At 50.5% G+C, this 25,289-nt stretch overlaps 1 protein-coding gene across 1 annotated transcript; it reads left to right on the forward strand.

Moving 5' to 3' along the window:
• The first annotated feature begins 505 nt into the window (after positions 1-505).
• LOC8029886 (adenosine deaminase) lies at positions 506-25,200 on the forward strand. The gene is made up of 7 exons (XM_029991223.4): positions 506-561; positions 3,889-4,011; positions 7,088-7,347; positions 21,455-21,600; positions 22,386-22,627; positions 23,682-23,808; positions 24,655-25,200. Exons 2-7 carry the CDS (start codon positions 3,986-3,988, stop codon positions 24,748-24,750), a joined length of 897 nt encoding a protein of 298 aa, XP_029847083.4. The 5' UTR covers positions 506-561; positions 3,889-3,985; the 3' UTR covers positions 24,751-25,200.
• Positions 25,201-25,289: the final 89 nt, after the last annotated feature.

Below are 25,289 nucleotides of genomic sequence, written 5' to 3' on the forward strand. Positions count from 1 at the left end.
CCCTGATGTCGCGTGACCTATGGACCAATTCAACTTCCCCGCAAAATTTAGCGGAGAAACTGAAATGGTGCGTAGGTCTGTGACGCCCCATGATGCAACACTGAGCGCGTTGCATTCTGGGACGTCACAGGTCACGGCTTCACGAAATGCGGCTTCACAAAATCTGGAGCAACTAACCAAAAAACGTTTCACATTAAAAAAAATAACAAAAAAAGAAAAAAAACTGCATTTGTGGCATTGTGGATGACGTTTCAGCGCGCTTAGTGCCACAGCGCAGACCGTTTTCTCGCTGTCTAAACATATTACCGACCCCGCCCTTCGCCGAGAGCCCTCCGCAGATTGCAGCTACTGGCTATTCCAAATGCTTTGCGGGACAGCAGACGCTCCAGGGTTCTTAGAGTGTAGAGTAGTTTAGGGCAGCTTTACGGTTCAGTGAATACCGAAAAGTTGGGCGTTGCCACCGCACATGATGGGTTTTTATTTTTATCCTTATCCGCAGATTCAGCTTCATACCCACCTGGACGGCCATCTGCGACATAGCACAATCTGGGAACTGGCTCAGTTAAGTGCCTCGCTGTTTAGCGTACCCTTATGCCAACACGACCTACAGGCTGTCTCAAATAGCGGCCAGGGCCTTTAAGTCGACCGCAAAAATCGGTTTCTTAACCTATCGCGCTACGATTTTGTGCTGCGTTGCCCACAGGTGGTGCATTTTTTCTATAAATTTTGCGAAGAGCGAACTTACCTAAGGAAAAAGTAAAAAAAATAAAAGAAAAAGGCTTAACTCCTATGGAAACGCAGCGATGCCACCGGTCTTCAGACAATAGGGGACCCTATTGTTTGAAGACCGGTGGCTTCGCTGCGTTTCCCTAGGAGTTAAGCCTTTTCCTTTCTCTACTTTTTCCTCGGGTAAGTTCGCTCTTTGAAAATTTTACAGAAAAAAATGTACCACCTGTGGGCAACGCTGCACAAAATTGTAGCTCGATAGGGTAAGAAACCGATTTTTGGGGTAGATTTAAAGGGCCTGGCCGCTATTTAAGACACCCTGTAGAATAATCAGAGCCCGTGCACTAGCATTTTGGCGACATCACAGTGAGGTCGAGCGAAGACGCAGATTGGATACGAATGCTGCGTCAGTGGTCGGCTTGTCCTCGTGTCCAATCAACGCGTCGAAGGACGCTCGGCCTTGGGTCCAATAGCAGTGTCGGCACCACCCGACTTGCGATGACGTACCATGAAGAGGGGGGCGTTCGGAGGCCTCCATTATTCTAGATGATGTTGCTTATGTCCGAGCTTTACCAGAGCGACAAACAGAAAGAGCCGACACCGACCAACTTCAAACACGTGCAGCAAGCAGTCCATAGGGTATACCTTTGGCAGCCTTACAGTCTCTCGGTGCGTGTGAAGTACGCCAGGGCTTCCTATGCGGATCGCAAGTTCGTCTGCTTCTTTTGCAGGGAGTTGTGGCGACGTCAGAAAGACGCCAAGCTATGATTGGCTCTGATTGAAGGAGAGTGGGTAGACCTCAAGGCAGCTTGCTTCGAGGTCTACCCGCTATCCTTCAATCAGAGCCAATCAGAGGTCGGCGTCTTTCTGACGTCACCGCAACTCCCGCAACTCAAGCAGACGAACTTGCGTATTCCATAGTCCGCTTCACTTTAAGTCCGTGCGCAGTCAGATATGACGGTGCCAATCAGACAGCTCCGGAAGGGCATCGTCGCGGTGCTCATCGTTTTCTGTCGCCAAACGAACCAGTCACGCGCACTAAATGTGACGCGATCCTGCGTTTATTTGTTGTTGTCTTTTGTGTGTGATTGGTCTAGCCAGTGATTGAAAACCCGTAAAGGCGGCAAACGCCGTGACGATGCACTGTTGGTGCCGCTTGATTGGCTCCATCGAACTGTAGCGTCAGCTGGAGTCGGACTTAGAGCGATTCGGAGTTTGTAAGGCAAGGCCGCAGTGCCGAGTTCCCGACGTCACCGAAAAGAGGCGAACGCGGGACGCGGATTGGGCACGAGTGTGACGTCAGTGTTCGGCTGGAACTCGGGTTCAATCGTGAAAAACAGCGGCACTATCTTCGCTCAGGCACAGGGCGCAACGTGGAGAGCGCGGGGTTGATTTGAATGTCGGTTTTGACATCACGTTCACTTGCCGCTTTTTCTATAGCTATTTTAAATTTAGAAATAATAAATAGCATACCAGGAAGGGAAGAGTAAAGCCTGGGTATTCCTAAAATGTGTTAACTTTTGGATAGCTCAATAAACCACCGGAGCTCCCCTTTAGAGGGAAACTGAAGAGGTCCTTGAATTCGGACAAACAGTACAAGTTGTAATGTAGACACCTTAAAAAGCACGTGCCTTAAGTTTCATTTAGATGTCATTGGTAGGAGCGTCGTAACGGCCAATTAAAATTTCGACGTAGACCCGCCCATTGAGGCGCGCCGACGGCAGGAAAGAGCGAGAGCGGAGAGAAAAACTAGCAAAAGTGACTGTCATCAGCGGGGTCAGATGACCCTCGCTCGCGACTAAATTATTTCGGGGACGCCGTCAATGACGTCGTGAAGCTCTGGACAGATAACAGGCGGCAGAGAGGATCGCCACATGCCCGGTAGCAATTTCCGCACCATTTCTCAAAATAAATGCGGTTTACGCTTACTTGTGCACAAAATAACTGCCATAACTGAATTCACGGGACAAAAGGATGAAAAAGTTCGTCCCTATCTCAGATTTTTTTTTAAAAGTGCTTCAGCTTCCCTTCAAGTCCCTTAAAATCAAAGGGCCGAGCTTATTTCTGGTTTCCCCTGTCCGAGACCAAAATCGGATAGAGAGGGTGGTGCGGTCGCTGTTCACCCACGTGGGGGAGAGAGCTTCCAGTATTTGCCCAAGCATTGTGGTGGTTCCCCCAGCTTAGAACACGGTGCATCACCCTGTCTGTCCGATTTGGGATATTGACGTAGGAAGACATATTTTAAGATAGGAGTTGTTATGATATTTTGGCATGTCAACCTGAGGTATGTTTCGGAGTAGAGCCTTTTCAAAAGTCCGCGCCATCGCCCGTCCGCCATTGCTTGATCACGTACTCTGAGCATGCATTGATGGCTGCGTCAGCATTACACGAGTACTCGGATCCAATGACGCACTTCGTACCCGATGGATAGATGGCTGGACGGATGTTAATGGCTATACCCTTTGTAACGGGCGGTAGCTTGCGCCACCTAGCGAGAGAAGGGTCTATTGCTGCTCGAACCACCAAACTATTAAAGAATTTTTTTTTTTTTTTAAGTTGCTTGGGTTGCAGTGATGATTTACAAAATATTTACGTCGTGAGACGAATTTTGAATGAGGAGTTAGCGTTTCCGAAAATGTGCTTCTACATTTCGGTACGACGTTCCCGGTGTTCCAAAATATAAGCACCGAATAGAATTAGTACTTTAGGTTGAGCTAGTTGGTTCCCCCTAAATGAAAAAGGTTTGAAAGCGAAAAAAAGACGCAAAGACGAAGAAAGTACACACACAGGACGGACGGGCCGCTAACTTTCAAATAATTCAATTTAACCAATCGTACAGACTTTGCGCGTGTGCGCTGGTCTGGATTAAAGTAGTTGAAGCGTCGGTCCCATGCTGTATCTGTTTCTTTTTTATCTTTGTGTCTTTTCTTTTTCCGCTTTTAAACTTTTTTTAAAACCGAACAGAAGCCTGTCGGAATGCTCCTAATGATCCTGGTGACCCAGACAATGCGATATTTTATTCTTCGGGGAACGTTTCTTGCGTGATTTACGTGTTCTTTTCAGACACCTAAAAAAATATAACTTTTGAGGAGAAAGTTTTGCGTTTTATTTTCGTGCAATAAACGCCGATTCCGGGCTGACCTTGTCGTTTTTTGTTCGCAGGGCCAAGAAGCTGGACCTAGGCTACGCGAGCTTAGCGGACTTGGTCAGGAAGACCAAACCCGCGCAGGGCTCCACGCTGCAGAACTACCTCAAAGAGATGCCGGTGTTCCTCAGGACCATCGTGTGAGAGCCGCTCCGCTGCCGTCGACTTCTGCCACCTATTGGCAATTTCTTATTTCGCGTATTTTTATGAACCTACTTTTAATGTTACGTTTTTAGACCACCAGGCGCTGCGAATATCTGATTCGCTCCAGGAGGCTGGCGAGGAAACCTGCCGCCACAATGTTCTTGCTCTGGCCGCTAGGGGCCGTCAATTTCGCTGGAGTAGCCAATAATCAGGAACGGGTGAAGAAGCCAACAGATAATCCGCCTCGAGCGCGAGCTTTCTGCTTGTATCCAAGACTAGGTCGGGGCAAATTGAACTTTCTTTCTCGGAGAGGCTATGGTGAAACGCCACCCAGACGCTGCGCTTCAAAACCTGTACATTCTATAGTGTGAACTGTAGTTATTACTCGTATAAAATTCGTCCGTCCCCAAGATGGTAGCGCTCCGGATTATGGAAGGTGACCACTCGGTGAAGGTGGGGTTACCGCACGTGAATGCAGCGTCCATGGTCCATGGGCGTTCGCAGCAGCAGTGTCCCTAGATTGCGGAGTGTTTCCAACTGTTCGATCGGGGTACGGCTTTGATCGTCTGCAGGCGCCTTCGCCTTTCAGCCCGCTTTTTTCCTTGTCAAACGACAATGCAACGCATGCGCACTAGTACCCAATTGGCGCGGGAAGTGTCCGCCATTACATTGCATTGAGTTGCTCCCTCTCTTAAGTCTAGGCTCTCCGGTTGGTCGCGGCGACTCGCGTCGATCTTCAGCGTGCTTGCAATTTGGGGGAGGGTCGGGAACCCACTAACAGTGACGTCATGCGCAGGTCTTGTTTTTGAGGTGGCATTGGTTCCTTGTCTCTGCCGTGTAGAGAGTAATTAATTCCTCCGACCCCCCCCCCCCCCACACACACACACACGCATACACACACCTACCGCAGTTGGTGCACCGGCTGCTTTGTAAAATTTTTAGTATCTAGTACAGTCGTGTATCGTTAATAGGGACGCCTCCGTTCCCCAGAATAATCGTCCATAGTGTGAGTCGTCCATAATAACGAATCCGAGGCCGAAAACACAAATGTTGTTTAGCAAGCGCAAAATACAATAACGTTTTATATAGCAAAAAAAAAAAAAAAAAAATCACGAGATGTAATGTTTTTTTAAGGAGTGCGGGTCTTATCTCAGCACCGGCAACTAACAACGGGGTGTGCACTGTGACCTCGTGAATTCACTAATATGTTTTAATACTTTTTTGGGACCCACTTTTGAAAACTGGTGTTCACAATAACGAGACAACAACACACGTAATATCACAGTTCGTTCCCAAAGTAGCCGCCCATAGTCCAGACTGCGGGTTTCTATAATAATGGGGCAGGGTTGCCTGGCGACCCACCAACCGCAAAGCATTGCATTCATATTGCTGGGTATCCACATTAAACGGGGTTCATAGTAACGGGACATGACTGTATTTAGTAGGGAGTTTTCGTAGACCACGTTTCCCCCTCCGCTACGCACTCCGCAACGAAGAAGCCGCTACTGCGCCTGTGCTCCGATGGCCTTGACTGTAGAGTTCCGGGTATCATAGCGGGTTGCGGAGAGCGTTGCGGGACGGCGAAACCCATCTACGAAAGCTCCCTATTATTTTTAGTTGCACCAAAACCTTTTCGAATAAGGTTGGTCGTCCCCGAGTAGGCGAAGCAGGTACGGTTTACGGGCAAAAGGCTATGCGGAGGGCAAGTTCGTCTGCTCCTTGCGCAGGGGGTAGCGGTGACGTCAGGACGCCGAGCCCTGATTGGCTCATCGCAACCCCCTATCTGAGCGTCGTCTGCTCCTTCGCAACGTCGTCTGCTCGCAACGTCGTCTGCGTCTCTCTTACCTTTCCTGCGACTTTCGGAAGTGCAGAGGCCAGATTCACGAAACGATCTTACGCCAAAAATATGCGTAAGACAAAACTTAAGAACAAATTCGTATTCGCGAAACGAAATTTTTGTAAGTTTTGCGCAGGTTACGACGAAATCCTACGACAGCTCCGAAGCTGTCTTACACACTTCTTACGATCAAATCAGCATGGCCGACAGCGTCGCGGTCGCGACGACCCACGGACGTTTATTTTTTTACGTGCGCTTCTCACGCGTCCCGACTTCGAGCAGCAAGAAAAATTAAGAAGTACTTGAAGCAGACCACGACGAACAAGAACGCTGGATCCACAAACACCCGGGAAAAGCTCCAACGGCCACGATTCCACCGACAACGACCCAGCGAGCACGGCAGATAGGCCTAGCAGGCACTCCGACTCGGCGACCGTCTGCCCACGACCGGCTGGCGCGCTGAATGAAATATGCCCGCGCGACCCTTGTGAACCCTTCCCGTCTTATACTTTGATCGCTGACCTCAATTTTAGATTAAGAGGTCAATCTCTTCCTCTTGTCATCTCCTTGTTTTCCGAGGCAGCGGTGACTCTCGCCGGTGAAAAAGCGGTGAATCTCCGACAGAGGTAAAGCAGCCATCGCTTTGACTACCAGACGTAAAGCAGACGACGTTAACTGCGCCAACCCGCCGACGCCGTTATAGAATGAGGGGTCTCGCAGCACACGAAAGGAGGGAAAAAGTATTTGGGAGGGAACCTGCGGACACTAACACGCTCACTCTCGGTTCTTAGCAAACAAACCTCGGCGCCTCGGGACACCTCGCCAGTGAGTCCTTTGAATTCCCTCCTTGATGCGCGTCTGCTAGTTGTTAGACAAAAACAACGTACCGCTCGAGTTATTTCGTCCGCCCTCTCTAAAAGGCGAAGTCGAGCTCGCTGGTAACGACCTGCACGTCCGAAAGTCGAAGACAGACGCAGACGACGTTGCGAGCAGACGACGCTGAGATAGGGAGTCGCGACCAGCCAATCAGGGCTCCGCGTTCTGACGTCACCGCTACTTCCTTTCTCATGCGCAGAAGACGAAAATTAGCCCACTTGCGAGGCGTATAGGCAGCTCGAGCCGCCACCCGATTCAAAAGGTCCAGCCGTATTCCTCCGTCCATCCGTCAATCGCAAACGTCCTTCGTGCTTCGACTCGCTCGCTCTCTTAACATCTAGCCACTCTGTACCTCGCAGGGGCGACCGGAACGCCCTGGTGCGGGTGGCGTACGAGGCCGGCGTGGACCAAGGAGCGCAGGGCGTGCTGTACAGCGAGATGCGGCTGTTCCCGCAGATGCTGGCCAGCTCGCAGACGAGCCTGCCGCTCGACGGGTCGCCGCGCACCATGAAGACGGCCCGGGACGTGGTGGAGGCCACCCTCGAGGGCTTCCGCAGGGCGGAGAACGAGTACGACGTCAAGCTGCGCCTGGTACTCGCCTGCTTCAGGGACATGCCTGGTAAGCAGCCGGACGACCCTGCCTGGGGAACAGCTAGAAGACAGGGCCTGCACATGACATCACCGTTAAGCGGCAGTCAGACCGCTCACACAAAAGACGCGGCCTTCGTTGCGGACACGAGGACAGAATTGCCTGTGCTCAGGCTTGGTTCGAAGCACGTTTGCCTGCTTCAAACATGAGCGTACCAACCGGGGGGGGGGGGGGGGGGGGGGGGCAAGGTCTGTATTTTGCCCCCCCCCCCCCCCCCCCAGCCCCCTGAAACAGCTGCCACTGGGCAGGGCAAACACTGGTCGGCGGCGCCCAAGAGATACCAAGGGCATCGCTCCCGGCCCTCGGGGGGGGGGGGGGGGAGGGAGGGAGGGCGGGGGGGGGGGGAGGGGTTCTGGTTTGCCCCCCCCCCCCCCCCCTCCTTCACTCAAAAACAAGTTGGTACGCCACTGGCTTCGAACGTGCCTGCACACTGTTTTAAAGCAAGAAATGCTTTTTAACGCAACTCCCAAAATTTGGCCTGTCTGCCCGTTCTTCCGTCCGTGCGTTTCCCACTAAATTTAGCGGGGAAACTGATATCCCGAGGCCTATACACGAATCCAGTTCATCAGCTACATTTAGAGGAAAAATTGACGTCACGTGACCTATACACCAATTCTGTTTACCCGCCAAATTTAGCGAGAAAATTCGAGACCTGGCGCCTAAACGCCGATCCAGTTTCTCCGCTAAATTCTGCGGGGAAAATCGACGCGACCTGGACAACCTTTGAGTTTCCCCGATAAATTTAGCTGAAAAATATACACTTTACGTGACCCGCAAATTCCCTATAACGCATTTTTTTGTATGGCCAACGTTTAGCAGCAGGACTGTCATACAAGCAAGAAACAGACCTCAGGACACTGTCTGCATACTGTTTTTCGTGCGACGTAGCATCTGTCAATGTGACCGCGTCATTAGTGGATTCCCGACCAGCCCCGAGACACGCTGAAGCTCGACCAGAGTCACGCGTCCATCTTGGCGTCGCCGCGTGCTAATTAATGTCACGCTCGTTGTAAGACGCTGAGTAGAGCGCTGTCGAGGATCCTGACGCGAGGCAGGCGGCGTTGCTGGAATTCACTATGGCGGTGACGTCTGGTGGTGGTGGGGGTGAGGCGCAGGACTCGTCTTCTAGGTGGCACTGGTCGAACGCGTCTTGGGCTGGCGCGTTTAGCGTCCTATCCCGCCCGCACATCGAACGTGATCCCCAGGTGGCAACTAATGACGTCACGGATGCCGGCGTGTCCTATTGTTGAATGTCCTGGCGGTTGGTGCTAGAACATTCCGCACCAAAAGAACGAGCGAACGCGAGTGTCGCTGTCCTCGGGGAGTTCCACTCCAGACTGTCAAAGAGGAGCAACCCGCAGCAGAACAAGCTTCCGCCACGTGCTGTGACACCGCCAGGATCGCGGCAGGCGACAGTGTGGCACTTGTATGACGTCATCAGATGAAAATTGGGGGGACCGCGTCTGGGGTCGCGCCGAACGCAGGAGTTGGAGACACGTTCGAGACACCATAGCGAGATGGCAGAGACGGTCGCTCACCACTTGACGGACCGTATAGGGCAGAAGCTGGTCATCGAAAACACAAACCTCGCGTGGACTCGCGTCGGTGTCTTTGACCCCGAATATAACGCAGGCGCGAGCTGGTTGTGAATCGACGTTCCGAGTTCTAACGGGTTCCACGAGTGCAGTGAAGACAAAGGAAGCTGGCTTTTCGTCTACCCACTATTCATTCCAACCATAGCTCGGCGTTCTGCCGTCTCCTTTGCGCTCTAGTCTCCTCCTCGCCCTCAGTTTCCCGGCGCATAAGATCTGCGAGAGAAGTTTCGCTCCTAGTGCGAGCCTTCTACCTTTCGGCGGTCGTCATCACGCGCGCCCAAAGGACGGAAGAAGGCAGCGAGTGCGTGCTGGAGGGGAAACTCTTTTGGAAGATTTGAGGCTGCAGCAGTCTAGAGACACCTTTCGTGACAAACGCCACCAGGCGGTGCTCCAGTCTTTGACGTCCCGGAGAACTTCCGGTTCATAAAAATAATGAACAAAGCCCACCTTAACGCCGCTGCTCTAGATGTCAATGAACGATTCTCCAGGTGAAAGCCAAAAGATCGAAGAAGCGCGAGATCTGTTCGAAGTTTCCGAACATTCTTGTAAACCAAATTGACTCTTCCAAAGCGTTAAATTGTACAGCCGAAGGCCCTCGTTAAATCTCCGACTTTGCTGTCCGTTCAGCATTCATGCTCTCTAGCACTGGTGACATAAGCAAGCTGGGCAAGCTTGCAAAGATGAAGTGACCGGAAGTCGCTTAGGATGCAAGCGGCAGCTCGTCTTTGTAAACCGTAAGATGATTCATTCACTCTTGCGGTGTGAACCGCATAAGCGAAGTAGTTGCTTCAAGATTCAGAGCAGTTTCGCGAGCATTGGATGATGAAAACGAAGAGACCCGCTTCGCGGTTGCGATTTGAATACCAGCGTAAGTGCATTAAAGGGGTCTATAAAGCGACAAGTGTCGCTTGTACTGCCTTCTCAGGCAGGCACTATCTAGAAAGAGAAGCAAATGAACGCGGCCGAGCTGCCCCTGGGAGTTTCCGGCGTCGGCTTCTCCGTAGAAAGACTGCTTGTGCGGGGAAGCCGAACGGCGTTCCGGGTTGCCGCGGCTTTTTTTTATCTCCAGTCACAGTGTAAAACGAGACGCCCTCTCACGTCATACCTCTGCCATTTTAAAATTGCTCCGAAATGCCCGGTCCGTGGAGGAAAAGTACTTCGTTTCACTTTAAGTTTGACCGCAACCGTCGCTAACGGCCCGATTATGCCAATCAATCAATCAACACGGAAAATTGGCATTTTACGTGTTTTCGGATATATCCGAAAACACCCGCCGGTAAAATTTTCATCAATTCGGATTTATCCGATAAACTCCGAATTTCGATGCACTAATTCAGAGATAAGATGACAGATGGTAGTTTACCGTTAAGTTTGGGCTGCACATAGGGTCAGTTGTCTTGAGAAAATGTCACCCAAGTTTTCTTTCAAAGCTCGGTCGAACCATTGACAAAAGGAATCTTACCAGTCATCTCTTCAAGGTTCCCCGGGACAACAGGTCTTTCGAGTCACGACAAAAGTCACTGTACCGGTTTCCAGTTTGGGTCATACTATTTGTGCTCCTTAGAGGACAGAGGGATTGTGTTTTTGTAACAGTGACAGCCGTGAACCATACATATAATATAGAAGGTGGAAGAGGGGGCGGGGCAATTGAAGCTGTTGTATTTTAGCCTTTACCACTTCACCCGGCGAAGTAGCGGGGTTGGTTGATGAATAGGATGGGATAAATATGAGCTTCCTAGCGATTCCATCCGGGAGTTTATTGATTTTAAGGTTTCGACGTATATCGAAGCGACACTTGTTGGCAACGTTTGTCGGGGGGCAAATTAGTATTGCCAATGGAAATGGCGCCAACGTCAAATTCAGCCGAAGAAATATTAATTGATAAAAGCTCGTTATAATAAATGTAGCACTTGTTTGTGCCCGAATAAAGAAAAACAACACCGCAAAATTTAAGCTCCGAATTTTGGAGAATTGGGAATCGAAGAAAAATAAACTCCGATAAGCTCCGAATTTCCGGCAAGAAATAAACTCCCTCCAAATTTGGCGAAAATGAACTCCGAAAACACGAATTCCTAGTTATCATCTACAAAACGTTTATTATCACCGAACTAAACAACCACAACCTTCGCGAGGAATCGCGGTATGTGGGAATAAAGAGAAAATGACCCCGCTGCAATTTTGTGGACAATCCCGTCGCTGTCTTTTTCCGCAAACGAGCCGCAGGCGTCCGATCGTGGCCGATCAAAGTATGCGTGCACAATGGCATTCAAACTGCCGGGAAATCTTCACACACGCGCATGCGAAAATGCCGACCTTCTACGAGCGTATATGCAGACCGTCTATAGAAAGTACACCGTTTAAAATGTCTGCAAAACCGGTCCAGCGTGTCACATTCACAGCCCAGCTCGCGCATCCTCGTCGCTTCGGAAAGCGAGCAAAGCACGCTTCGTAGGCACGAACGCCAAGAGCGGCATCAGCCAGAAGCCCGTTTCTGGAATTGTCTATACGGGCATAAACTGAGAGAGAGGAGGATGCAAGAGCGGGCAGGGACGCCAGAGCGCCGTACTCTCACTCGAATTATTAGTAGGCAGGCACAAAGCTAAGCTTCCTTTGTCTCCATTCGCTGTTCGAACGCGAACGGCGAACGATAGACGCCGGCGTTCGAACGGCGAGTAGAGGCATAGCCTCCTCTACACTCGCAAAGCCTGGCAGTTCGAAGACGGAGCCAGAGAGTGCCCGGTTGCAGATTTGGAGCGCGAGGATCTGGTAGCACAGAGCATCAAAGAGCCAATTCTCGCGGTACCTGGACGTGACCGCGCAGCTTTTGCAGCGGCGAGGGTCCGAAACACGCTTGTCCGCTCGGGAGAAGTGTGTTTCGGCGTCTCGCCGCAGCGGGGCGCCAGTCACGTGGCTCTCCTCCCATCCGTTGTCTGCCGCTCCACCTTTTCCATTTCGGCAGCCGCTTCTCGTTGCGATCTGCCTGGCTTTGTCAGTATATAGGAGGCTATGATACAGGCAAAGGTCAGGTAGCTTTGCCTCTACCCACTAATAACTCCAATCGGAGTTCGGTGTATTCATATCCCCGCATGGTAACGTCTCCTCTTCTCCCTCAGTTTATACCCGCATACTGCGTTGCGAAAAAATATTTGCGAGAGAAAAATCTCGCAATTACGCGTGTCAAAAGCACGACAGAAAGCAACCAGTGCGTGCTGGAAGGGAAGTTTATATATATATATATATATATATATATATATATATATATATATATATATACGGAAGAAAACGCACCTGAGACGGTTGTTGGAGTTTTTAAAACATATTATTGGTAAAGTTGGTCGACGTTTCGGCCTGAGACAGACCTTTTTCAAGACTGGCACATAAAGGCACACTGACGCTCCTTGACCACGTCACGTGGCATTCCACACATCTGGTTTCTCTCAAGAGCTGACGGTACCCCCGACGCAGGCGTCCCCCCCCCCCCCCCCCCCCCCCCCCCCGCGTAAACCTGACCCTGGTGAAAGAACTCGCACCATGTCGGAAAATCTAACTAAAGCAAAGCGGTGGAGGAGGGAGGAGGAGGGGCAGCCCCAAGAACAGCAAACGACAAACTCTCGCTGAAAAAAAAAAAAAAAAAACTTTTGAGAAAAATGCCCCGAGCGGTGTCCGAGCGGTGCACCAGCCGCCCCCTCTGTCCGTGAAAAAAACACACATCAACACATCCCCCCTTCACGTAATGAACTTCAAGACAGGGAAGACGAGGGGTGGTCCTGGACCTCCTCGCCGAAAAAAACAAAAAACAAAAACGGTTGCAGTTTTTGTGGAAACTTGCAACAAGCGGTGCACGAGCGGTGTGCGAGCCGCCTCCTCAGTGCGTAAAAAAACAACACACACAGGCATACATATCCCTTTTCTCACATAATAAACTTCAACGAGGGGAGGTTCTGGATTTTTAAACCGATATGACTGCTCAAGATGTGTTAACTGCGTGCATGGACGTCATTATTCCAGGGTGTTCATTAAGGTAGATTGCATGCATAGATGACATTATGCCGGGATCTTCATTAATACCTGCCCGGATTGAATTAAATTTGTTAATAAGATACGATTCTCTCTGCTCGCAGCTGTTCAGTCAACAATATTATTAAAACTAACTCTATATGAAATAAATTGTGGATGGCCTAAAGTCTTTGGAATGTGTACGCTCACGCTGATACAGGAGGATCGTGAATGTTAACCGCGTGAATGGAAGACATAATGCCGGGATGTTTATTGATCGCGGCTTTGAACTTGTGAATAAGGTAAGATTCTTTCTGTTTGCGATCTCGGTTGCTTTTGAAACCAGACTGTAAAAATGTGACTTGGAGCTCATCAAATGAGTGTTTTGGATCGCTGACATGCTTTGAAACGGGAAGTGTGGGGTTTGATTTTGCATGTGATCTGTGATTATTAAACCGCAATCGGAAAGGTGTCTCTGTCTGGCCCACGTACTGCGCGCCGCAAGTGCTACACTGTAAAAGGTATACTACATTACTGGTGTCGCAATTTAAGTTGCCATAAATTTTGTAGGTGAAGTTGGAGTTTGTACTCTCTATGGAGTTTCTCGGTGTTACGTGTGGGCAGACCCCACATCCCGACTTTCCGCATGGCCGACTCCCAGTGCTCTCAGTGGCAGTTATCTTGGACCTGACTAAGGAATCCTTAATGTTCCGCGAGCGTCTGTACACCACACGTGGGACGGTAGTAATAACTTTTGCGAGGCGTTCACTTTGTTGCAAAATATTAAAATGTTTCTTTAAAATGGCGGTGACATTCGGAGACTTATTGCTGAATGTCAGCACGAGGCTGGCCTGTCGGCTTGTCTCCGCCTGGGGACCGCTGTCACCTAACAAGATGTCGCGATCGAGGGCGGGCGCCTTACTAATTGCGTCATTTATGATTTTTTCTGGATACTTCTGTTTTTTTAGAACCTCGCGTAGTTGATTGGCGTTGGAGTCAAAATCATCGTTATTAGAACATACACGTTTAAACCTGTGAGCCTGGCTGTACGGAATACTGGTTCGGCAAGGTCGAGGATGGCAACTGTCGAAGTGCAAATATCTCTGACTGTCCGTGGGCTTTCGATACAGTTGAGTGACCAGAGTTGTGTCCTTAATTATTACTCTAAACGTCTAAGAAATTAATGTCAGTTTTTCGAGTAACTGTGTGTGAAGCGAATGGAAGGGGTGCGCGGAGTTAAAATCTGCGATGAACTTGAGAAGCTCATTTTCCTGAGTGTGACCAGATAAAAAATACGTCATCAATATACCTCCTGTAGAACATCGGTTGGAGCGGACAGGATGCGAGAAAAGTTGATTCGAGGTCGCCCATAAATATATTTGCAAAGTTCGGGGCCATTTTCGTGCCCATTGCGGTCCCTCTAGTTTGAAGAAAAAATTCGCCGTCGAATTCAAAACTGTATTAAACTCAAGAACCAGGCTCGAAAGGACAGCCAGAACTTGGCTCTCCGGGAAGTCATCCCTCCTGTGGGCCTCATATGCCCTCACAAGCGCCTCTATGCCGTCTTTATGGGGAATGTTGGTGTACAGAGCAGTTACATCCATTGTCACCAGAAAAGCATCCTTGGGTATTTGAATTTTAGAAATTTCTTTGAGAAAGTGAGTCGTGTCCCGAATGTACGACGGGAAGGTAGGCGGGATGTGTCTGATGAGGGCTATCAACGAAACTAGAAATTGGGCTCGGTGAGCGTTCCCGAGCCCGATATAATGGGGCGGCCGGGATTCCCTTCTTTGTGGATTTTAGGTAACATATAGAAGCGCCCAAGGTACAGCGTGTTTGGGCCGTTAGCCCCCGTAAAGTTTTGTCGGTAATTTCACCTTGTTTCTCTAGCTCGATAAGTCGCTGGTGTATAAGTTTGGCATGCTGGCTAGTTGGGTCGTTGTTTAGATGACGGTAGAATTTGGCATCGTTTAGTTGTCTATAGCCTTCTTTTATGTAATCCGAGATGTTGAGTATAACCATAGCACCCCCCCTTGTCAGCTGGTTTGATTATAATATCTTTTCTGTTACCTAGATCCTTGAGCGCCCTGCGTTCGGGGAAGCGAGAGGTTATAGTGATGCGGTTGCTGATTTCTATAAGCTGACACAATGTCCTTTTGGACCGCCTGGATATAAAGGTCCTAGATGCTTATCTCTGTTGGGACCGGGAGTCCAGCCGGACGATGTCGAAGGCAGAGGAGATGCGCCCTGATGGGGCCTATCAAAGAAGAATTCCTGGAGCCGAAGGCTTCGTGCGAAATTATCTAGATCCTGGAGGAGAGTGAATTCGTCGTACTGGCCCGTGGTCGGGCAGAAGTTAAGACCCCTTGAGAGGAGCGACTCTTCGTCGGGGGTTAGCTTTACCCTGGATAGATTAACTATGTTGCTACGATCAAGAGAGTTATTCTGCATGTCCCGTCCACTCACCGTCGTCGGGGGGTATTTAATATTATCCCTAGCTAGCTTACTGTTTTTTACCCCCTGCACGTCTGGTCATGGCAGCCGATGGAGTGCACGCCAGCTTCGTCGGCGTGTCTTTCCTGGCTTGGAACGTGTATCGGCTGCTCACCCGGTGCCACCGCCGAGTTGCCGACGTTTGGCGTGACCATGCCGCTTCTCGGGAGCACGTGGGGGACCCCTGGCGCGATCACCTTGTTGGAACTTCAACAGCGAGTCCCTTGTTTGGAGGATCGGGGGACGCAATTTCCTGAGTCAACGCACCAGCCGGACCCTGGATTTCTCGGCAACGACTCGGCCTCCGTGACGCTCCCGCCCTCGGCGGGGGTGCCCGCTTCCCGAGAAAATGACGCTGGGTCTACGCAACAGTCGGAACCCGTGTTTCCTGACGGCCACCCGGCCACCGTGACGCCCCAGCCCTCGGCCGGGGCACCTACTTGCTTAGAGGACGACGCCGACGGACGCCCTGCCGGACAGAGGAGCCAGATCGCCGAGCCTGCCCCTCAAGCGCGCTACAATCTGCGCAAGACTTACAGCGCGGCTCTCTGCTCGCAACAGGACTGACGGTCTCCGCCTGGTACATCAAAAGCTCCTCCTGTTTTGAGTGAGATACCTGTTAAATTTTCACCACATTTTTTAGAAATTAGGAAGTTAGCGGACAAAAGGATACGCCACGAGTCACATGCCGCATACCTTGAGACTTGCCTCGACGCGCGCATTGCTCCCAGGGGTCTACAAATTGTTTTTCCACCTAGTATGACAAATATCTCCGAAAGCGATTTAAAGAAATGGAATGCGGTGCTTACGAATGCTTCTCTAGATTTAGTAAAAATAGTTAAAAATCACTGTCAGACAACTTCGACGAATGTTCGAAGGGTTGAAAGTAATTTGCTTCGCGCTAACAAACTGTCACCGCAGGAAACCGCATCACTACAATCATTTGAAGAAAAGAAACGTGGGATCATCAAGGGGGTAAAAAACAGTAAGCTAGCTAGGGATAATATTAAATACCCCCCGACGACGGTGAGTGGACGGGACATGCAGAATAACTCTCTTGATCGTAGCAACATAGTTAATCTATCCAGGGTAAAGCTAACCCCCGACGAAGAGTCGCTCCTCTCAAGGGGTCTTAACTTCTGCCCGACCACGGGCCAGTACGACGAATTCACTCTCCTCCAGGATCTAGATAATTTCGCACGAAGCCTTCGGCTCCAGGAATTCTTCTTTGATAGGCCCCATCAGGGCGCATCTCCTCTGCCTTCGACATCGTCCGGCTGGACTCCCGGTCCCAACAGAGATAAGCATCTAGACCTTTATATCCAGGCGGTCCAAAAGGACATTGTGTCAGCTTATAGAAATCAGCAACCGCATCACTATAACCTCTCGCTTCCCGAACGCAGGGCGCTCAAGGATCTAGGTAACAGAAAAGATATTATAATCAAACCAGCTGACAAGGGGGGTGCTATGGTTATACTCAACATCTCGGATTACATAAAAGAAGGCTATAGACAACTAAACGATGCCAAATTCTACCGTCATCTAAACAACGACCCAACTAGCCAGCATGCCAAACTTATACACCAGCGACTTATCGAGCTAGAGAAACAAGGTGAAATTACCGACAAAACTTTACGGGGGCTAACGGCCAAACACGCTGTACCTGGGCGCTTCTATATGTTACCTAAAATCCACAAAGAAGGGAATCCCGGCCGCCCCATTATATCGGGCTCGGGAACGCTCACCGAGCCAATTTCTAGTTTCGTTGATAGCCTCATCAGACACATCCCGCCTACCTTCCCGTCGTACATTCGGGACACGACTCACTTTCTCAAAGAAATTTCTAAAATTCAAATACCCAAGGATGCTTTTCTGGTGACAATGGATGTAACTGCTCTGTACACCAACATTCCCCATAAAGACGGCATAGAGGCGCTTGTGAGGGCATATGAGGCCCCACAGGAGGGATGACTTCCCGGAGAGCCAAGTTCTGGCTGTCCTTTCGAGCCTGGTTCTTGAGTTAAACAGTTTTGAATTCGACGGCGAATTTTTTCTTCAAACTAGAGGGACCGCAATGGGCACGAAAATGGCCCCGAACTTTGCAAATATATTTATGGGCGACCTCGAATCAACTTTTCTCGCATCCTGTCCGCTCCAACCGATGTTCTACAGGAGGTATATTGATGACGTATTTTTTATCTGGTCACACTCAGAAAATGAGCTTCTCAAGTTCATCGCAGATTTTAACTCCGCGCACCCTTCCATTCGCTTCACACACAGTTACTCGAAAACTGACATTAATTTCTTAGACGTTAGAGTAATAATTAAGGACACAACTCTGGTCACTCAACTGTATCGAAAGCCCACGGACAGTCAGAGATATTTGCACTTCGACAGTTGCCATCCTCGACCTTGCCGAACCAGTATTCCGTACAGCCAGGCTCACAGGTTTAAACGTGTATGTTCTAATAACGATGATTTTGACTCCAACGCCAATCAACTACGCGAGGTTCTAAAAAAACAGAAGTATCCAGAAAAAATCATAAATGACGCAATTAGTAAGGCGCCCGCCCTCGATCGCGACATCTTGTTAGGTGACAGCGGTCCCCAGGCGGAGACAAGCCGACAGGCCAGCCTCGTGCTGACATTCAGCAATAAGTCTCCGAATGTCACCGCCATTTTAAAGAAACATTTTAATATTTTGCAACAAAGTGAACGCCTCGCAAAAGTTATTACTACCGTCCCACGTGTGGTGTACAGACGCTCGCGGAACATTAAGGATTCCTTAGTCAGGTCCAAGATAACTGCCACTGAGAGCACTGGGAGTCGGCCATGCGGAAAGTCGGGATGTGGGGTCTGCCCACACGTAACACCGAGAAACTCCATAGAGAGTACAAACTCCAACTTCACCTACAAAATTTATGGCAACTTAAATTGCGACACCAGTAATGTAGTATACCTTTTACAGTGTAGCACTTGCGGCGCGCAGTACGTGGGCCAGACAGAGACACCTTTCCGATTGCGGTTTAATAATCACAGATCACATGCAAAATCAAACCCCACACTTCCCGTTTCAAAGCATGTCAGCGATCCAAAACACTCATTTGATGAGCTCCAAGTCACATTTTTACAGTCTGGTTTCAAAAGCAACCGAGATCGCAAACAGAAAGAATCTTACCTTATTCACAAGTTCAAAGCCGCGATCAATAAACATCCCGGCATTATGTCTTCCATTCACGCGGTTAACATTCACGATCCTCCTGTATCAGCGTGAGCGTACACATTCCAAAGACTTTAGGCCATCCACAATTTATTTCATATAGAGTTAGTTTTAATAATATTGTTGACTGAACAGCTGCGAGCAGAGAGAATCGTATCTTATTAACAAATTTAATTCAATCCGGGCAGGTATTAATGAAGATCCCGGCATAATGTCATCTATGCATGCAATCTACCTTAATGAACACCCTGGAATAATGACGTCCATGCACGCAGTTAACACATCTTGAGCAGTCATATCGGTTTAAAAATCCAGAACCTCCCCTCGTTGAAGTTTATTATGTGAGAAAAGGGATATGTATGCCTGTGTGTGTTGTTTTTTTACGCACTGAGGAGGCGGCTCGCACACCGCTCGTGCACCGCTTGTTGCAAGTTTCCACAAAAACTGCAACCGTTTTTGTTTTTTGTTTTTTTCGGCGAGGAGGTCCAGGACCACCCCTCGTCTTCCCTGTCTTGAAGTTCATTACGTGAAGGGGGGATGTGTTGATGTGTGTTTTTTTCACGGACAGAGGGGGCGGCTGGTGCACCGCTCGGACACCGCTCGGGGCATTTTTCTCAAAAGTTTTTTTTTTTTTTTTCAGCGAGAGTTTGTCGTTTGCTGTTCTTGGGGCTGCCCCTCCTCCTCCCTCCTCCACCGCTTTGCTTTAGTTAGATTTTCCGACATGGTGCGAGTTCTTTCACCAGGGTCAGGTTTACGCGGGGGGGGGGGGGGGGGGGGGGGGGGACGCCTGCGTCGGGGGGTACCGTCAGCTCTTGAGAGAAACCAGATGTGTGGAATGCCACGTGACGTGGTCAAGGAGCGTCAGTGTGCCTTTATGTGCCAGTCTTGAAAAAGGTCTGTCTCAGGCCGAAACGTCAACCAACTTTACCAATAATATGTTTTAAAAACTCCAACAACCGTCTCAGGTGCGTTTTCTTCCGTATATACTTTTCGTCATCCTGCGCTTCGTTTTTTTCTATATATATATATATATATATATATATATATATATATATATATATATGATGTAACAACCGTTTATAAAAAGAAAAGTGTCGCGTGTACTGTCCTTTCAAGCAGGCGCGAACAGGTAGCAAGGGAAGAACGCGTCCCAGCAGTCCCTGAAAGTTTCAGGCATCGGCTTTCCCGCAACACGATAACTTACGTGGGGAAGCCGAACGGCGTTCCGAGCTGCCGCGGTTCTTTCTATCTCCGGTCAGTGTTAAAAGAGACGCTCTCTGACGTCACATCTCTGCCATCTCCAGCCTGCTCGAAAATGTCTGCCCAGTGGAGAGAAAATTACGCGTCTCTATACTTTGTTCCACCTCGAGTCCCACGGCAAGATTATCCGATTGAGCCTAGAGTCCCTAGATAGGCTCCCCGTAGGGGAGGCAGAGTTGAGCGTCTGTTTTTACAAACCGCCGCGCCGCTATTCGCCAAATTCCATCACGTGACAAACAAAAATCCAGTGGAATGCAGGAAAGCCTTTGCTACGGCCGCTCAGTTTGCCGCTAACTATCCACTAGTCAACTACGCTCATATTCTTTGCTTTCGCGCGAGGCCATCTATCATCCATGCACAGGCCGTACATCATCCACATATCATCCACCCGGTCATTACGACGTCAACGACTTGAGGTCCCGAGGCCTTACCCGATTCCGGCCCGACTGTTTACGTTATTTTCAATGCTGTTAATCCAAAGCGTGGACATCAGGCGTCTGACGTCAGAGGCTGACGCCGAACACTCGCGGAACCACGGCGGCATCGGTGAACCACCGCGTACGGACCCGAGAAAGGAGACTAGGGCTATCCACTCGGCCTACCGATGGTGCGGCTTTTGCACGCGTGAGGAGTGGCTTTCCCGCATAACTTTGGATTTCAAGATGGATTAGCTTGCGACTCTGCTCCTTACGGCAGTGTATACACGGGCGCTCTAATTGAGTCAACCAAGAAACGCCAAAAGTGCATCGACACGGCGATCGTCGCCTTTATGCGTTTGTTATCCCCGATTAAAGTAATCACGCGCAGTAAATGTACCACGATCCTGCGCTTTTGTGTGTGCGTGCGTTTTGCTGGTGATTGGTTTAGCCGGAGATAGCCAACGTAGAGTGACATCGAGCGCCTTGACGAGGAACATATGGGCGCGGCTTGATCCATCCGTCCGTTGTGTCGGCTACGATCGGAATTCGAGTGAAACCAAGTAGGGGCTCCTGTGAAGGCTTTACTGATACACCAATCGCTACGCTTCCCGGTTGACTCCGGCTCTCCCCAAGCAGATGACGGAGACAAGAGTTGGTCGAACTGAAACCCCTAGTATCTGGTTGCGTTCGCTTTACACGTAGCGTCAAAATGCACCAGCGCACGAGGCCCGTGCCCCGTGCGCGGACATTGGAAGCAAATGGCGGCGCAGCACGCTGTCGTGATACGTGTCTCGCACGCTCGTACAGATGTGGAATGTTCATCGAGGGACTTTACGCAACAACACCACCTGGGAGGCAAGGCCTCTGCACGACGTCGTCGTTAGTGGATCCCCGACCCGGCACAAGGGGTAAACACGCTGAAACTTGACGCCGAGACGCGCTGGGGGTGATGGTGACGGAAGCTGGGCAGTGCCGCGTGGATTCATTCGGTTTTGGGGGAAGGAAGAGGGGGGGGGGGGAGGGTGCGCGTTCCTTCTTTTAAGTGGTATCGGTTTAGGTCGGACGCGTCCCAGAGACCCCGCGCCTCCGTGCAGACTGGGCCCCCGAGGTGCTGGGCCTGTGCCAGGAGTTCCAGAAGAGAGGCGTGGTGGGCATCGACGTGTGCGGCGTCTTCAAGCCCAAGCAGACCGCCTCCGAAGGCGAGGAGATCCTCACGCCTGCCGTCATCAAAGCCTTCGAGGTGAGGGCGCGCCCGATACTGTATACGGGGGTCGTTACCTCCGAGTCGGCGCGGCAGCGTCCCTCGCGTTATTAGCTACGTAATTAACCTAATTAAGTACGTTACTCGTTACAACTATTGAAAACAAACGCGTTACTTTGACTTAAAATTAACACGTTTTTTTTCTCGTTACTCGGAATGTGTCATTTGTATAAGGCACCCGCCGCTTCCAACATTTCCCGTCGTTGAAATTTCTTTTATAACGCGGTAATTCGGGGATAACCGTGGCTATATTGATAAACTTTGCGGACATGTTTTTATAAAATAAGGGTTACTGCTCAAATAAACTACTAAAAATCGAAATAAAAAAGAAACCTCAAAAAACATTAACATTAAAAAAAAAAAAAATGGGAGAAGACAACACCATCTTAAGAGACTGTGTTGTCTTGTCCCATTTTTCGCTTCTGGTCTTAAGTTTTTGTTTGTCCTTTTACTATGGTTTTTTATGGTCTGTTTGGCGTGTTTTTGTCGTGCAAATTAGAGGCACGAGCTGGGATGAGAACTAGGTTGGGTAATTGTGTTGTACACGTTTTTCCCCAGGACTAACTAAGCGTGGCTCTTCACTTTGTTGAAAAGTAACAAAAATACCTTACTTGTTTCATCTCTTAAAAAAAAGTAACTACAGGTCGTTACTTTGTTACCGGAAGAAGTAACTAGGAACAAGTAACGTGTTACGTACAAGTGCGGTCCCAACGGTCCCTGGATGTCCCGTGGATGTGCATTGGACGTGTTCCGGGTTCTCGCAGAAAGCGGCCGAGCTGGGAGTGCACCGAACGGCGCACGCCGGCGAGGCCGGCCCGTCCAGCAACATCACGCGGGTCATCGAGGAACTGCGCACCGAACGCATCGGCCACGGCTACAGCGCTCTGCGGGAGGGCGGGAGCCCCTACAAGCTGGCCCTCCAGAGGGGCATCCACTTCGAGATCTGCCCGACCAGCAGCTACCTGACGGGCGCCGTCAAGCCGGGGGAGGAGCATCCGCTGCTCAGGTCTGCTTCGGGACGCCCTCGGGAATAGTGTTAACGGATTAATCTAGAGGAAAAGGTCCCACGCCGATATCCCTTATGTCCGCGCTCAGGATTTACCGCTTTCTTCTCCCGTACGGTGCATGGAAGGCTTTATCAGACTGGCGTATTAACCGCGCCCTACCCCACCCATGCGTCGAAAGTGGTCTCGAAGTGGCAACAAATAGTGTCGCAGGAGCTGGCCTGTCATGCTTCATGCTGTCAGATGTCGCCATCCTGGCGGTCGGTCGTAAGAATACTGGCGAAAGAGACGAGCAGGCGCGAGGGTCGCTGTCGTCGCGGCGTCCGGTGGACTGTCTTGCTGGAGGGCGACCTGCAAGCAGAACAGGCGTCTGCTGCATTCACCACCGCCTCCGCTGACGCGACACAGCCAGGATCGTGGCAGGCAACGGCATGGATGTATGGATGGGTGGATGATATTGGCTATGCGCTTTGTAACGGGCGGTAGCTTGCCTCACCTAGCTTAAGAAAATGCTTTCTTCTCCAACTTAAATACCCAGTTTCTTTCCCTCTACATTCCTGCTACTATCACCGGGCCGGGGAAATGAACCACCTGGCTGACCTTTGGGGGATTGGGCATCACACGTTTATGACGTCACCAGGTTAAATTCTAAGGACCACTTCCAAGGAGGCGGTAAACGAGCAAGTTGGAGGCGCGGTCCAGGCATCATACTCGTAGAGTGTCTTGGGTCCGGCTTGCACACGAGCACGACGCATGCCCCGCCGGTTTTTTGGCCGGGGTGCGTTCCTTCCACTACCTCGGACGAAGGGCGCGCTTTGCCCGACGCTTTCTCGGCGTCAGCACCAAAGGGCGTCCATGGCTCAACGAGCGTTTTAGAAAGCGTGTGCTCAGTGTCCCGATATCGGCGCCTCAGCTCTCCTCGCGGTCTAAGAAACAGGGAGGCTAACGGTCTCGTGTCCGAGGCGATAAAGTCGACAGGAGCGGAGCCATATGGTCCGTTTCCTTCCCGGAGAGCGGGGTGCGGGCCCAAAATGAGCCCGGCGTTCGTCCCTGCAGGCTGAAGCGGGACCATGCGAGCTACTCCCTGAACACGGATGACCCGACCATCACGCAAACCAAGGTGGACGACGAGTATCAGCTCTGCCTAAAAGTGGGACTCCTGCCCAGCGACATCCTCAACTCCGTAAGTTCCGCCCGCGTTTTATGGGGTTATACAGACACCACCTAGAAGACAAGGTGTGAACCTCTTCCCCCACAGTGCCACCCACACAGCTCCGCCTAGCTCGCGTCAGCGTCACCGTCAGCACGTATTGCAGTGTCTCAGAACGAGAGCTACGCTAGCCCACGTCGACGTCATGTCTATCTTCAGCGCGTTTGCCGCTTGGGCGGGTCCGGGATCCACATGTGATGACGTCATGCGCGAGCCTTGTCTTCTAGGTGGCACTGTTCAAGTGGCGTTCGTATTCAACGAGGCGCCGAGATGTTTCGGTGGCGCCCTCATTTGGTTTCAATCCATGACGTCACGAACAGGATTAGCCTCGTCTTGACGTCCCACGAGGTGTTACCCAGGCTACTTATTGTCAGTGGCGACGAAAAGATAGATGGCGTGTTTAAGAAGCACAGTGGAAGCTAGGAGCCGTCACGTTCTGAAAATAACACCGTCGAAGTTGACAGTATCTGACAATGCTCTTATGCTCGTGGTTTGACCAGTCGCGGAGAGGCAGGGAAGTAGGGCGCCTACGTGTCTGTCTATCTCAGTGTGAAGACATTCTTCGTTGCATTGAGTCGGCCAGCGTTAGTGCGTGACTTGTGCGGTTAAATGGCGTGTATGCATTAGGCAAGGCTACGCGCTCAAGCTGAGTCACATTGGTTTGCTCGCCCTTCGAAGGACGTAAGATAAAACGATTGGGTGGAAAAACGGCTGAGATTTCCAAAACTCAAGCCTACCCCTGTGACGCTCCTGGTCACGCGCGTCGCTACTACAGCCCTGACTGACTGTCTGAGTTGTGCCCGTCTTCCCTCCACGCAGAATCGTGCAGCCATCGCCGCCTGCTTCCTGCCCCCGATCGAGAAAGAGGAGCTGAAAAAGAAGTACGAGAGGCTCACCGCTGCGTCCAGCCTATGAGCCGCCCTTTTAGCGGAAACCCCGAAAGAAGACGATCAAATTAACGTGGCCTTCGAGGACAATGGCGTGCTGTCGCTTTCGTCGTGCGACTCGGTGAAGCCCCATTGGATGCCAGTGAAAGACAATGCGTCGGGTGCGAGTCCAGCGAGACGGACGTGGAAGTGAATGCGAGACTAGTGCACCCAAAGGCAGCTCGGGCGAAGATGGGGTGCCTTCGGTGCACAGTCTCGATTGGAACGGCAACGGTCGTGACAACGCCTGTGCGTGGCTGCTTCATCTGGACGCGGCATAGGGCTTTCGACAAACGATTCCCACTGTCTGCGTCTCGACACGTGACTTGTCTGCAATTTGGGGAGCATATTCTTGGGTAGGACACTAAATTAATTTAATAAATAAAAAACAATTTCGAGCGCGATTTTGTTTTTTACGTTTTTTGATGTAATCTCAATTTAATTACTTTTTTTCGTCCTTCAATTGTTAGTTACAATTACTCGTCCCACGACGTTCTTCAACACATCATGTAGTCACTGGGAGCATAA

The sequence above is a fragment of the Ixodes scapularis genome, unplaced genomic scaffold, assembly GCF_016920785.2.
Source record: "Ixodes scapularis isolate PalLabHiFi unplaced genomic scaffold, ASM1692078v2 PGA_scaffold13__105_contigs__length_92229423, whole genome shotgun sequence".
NCBI lineage: Eukaryota > Metazoa > Arthropoda > Arachnida > Ixodida > Ixodidae > Ixodes > Ixodes scapularis.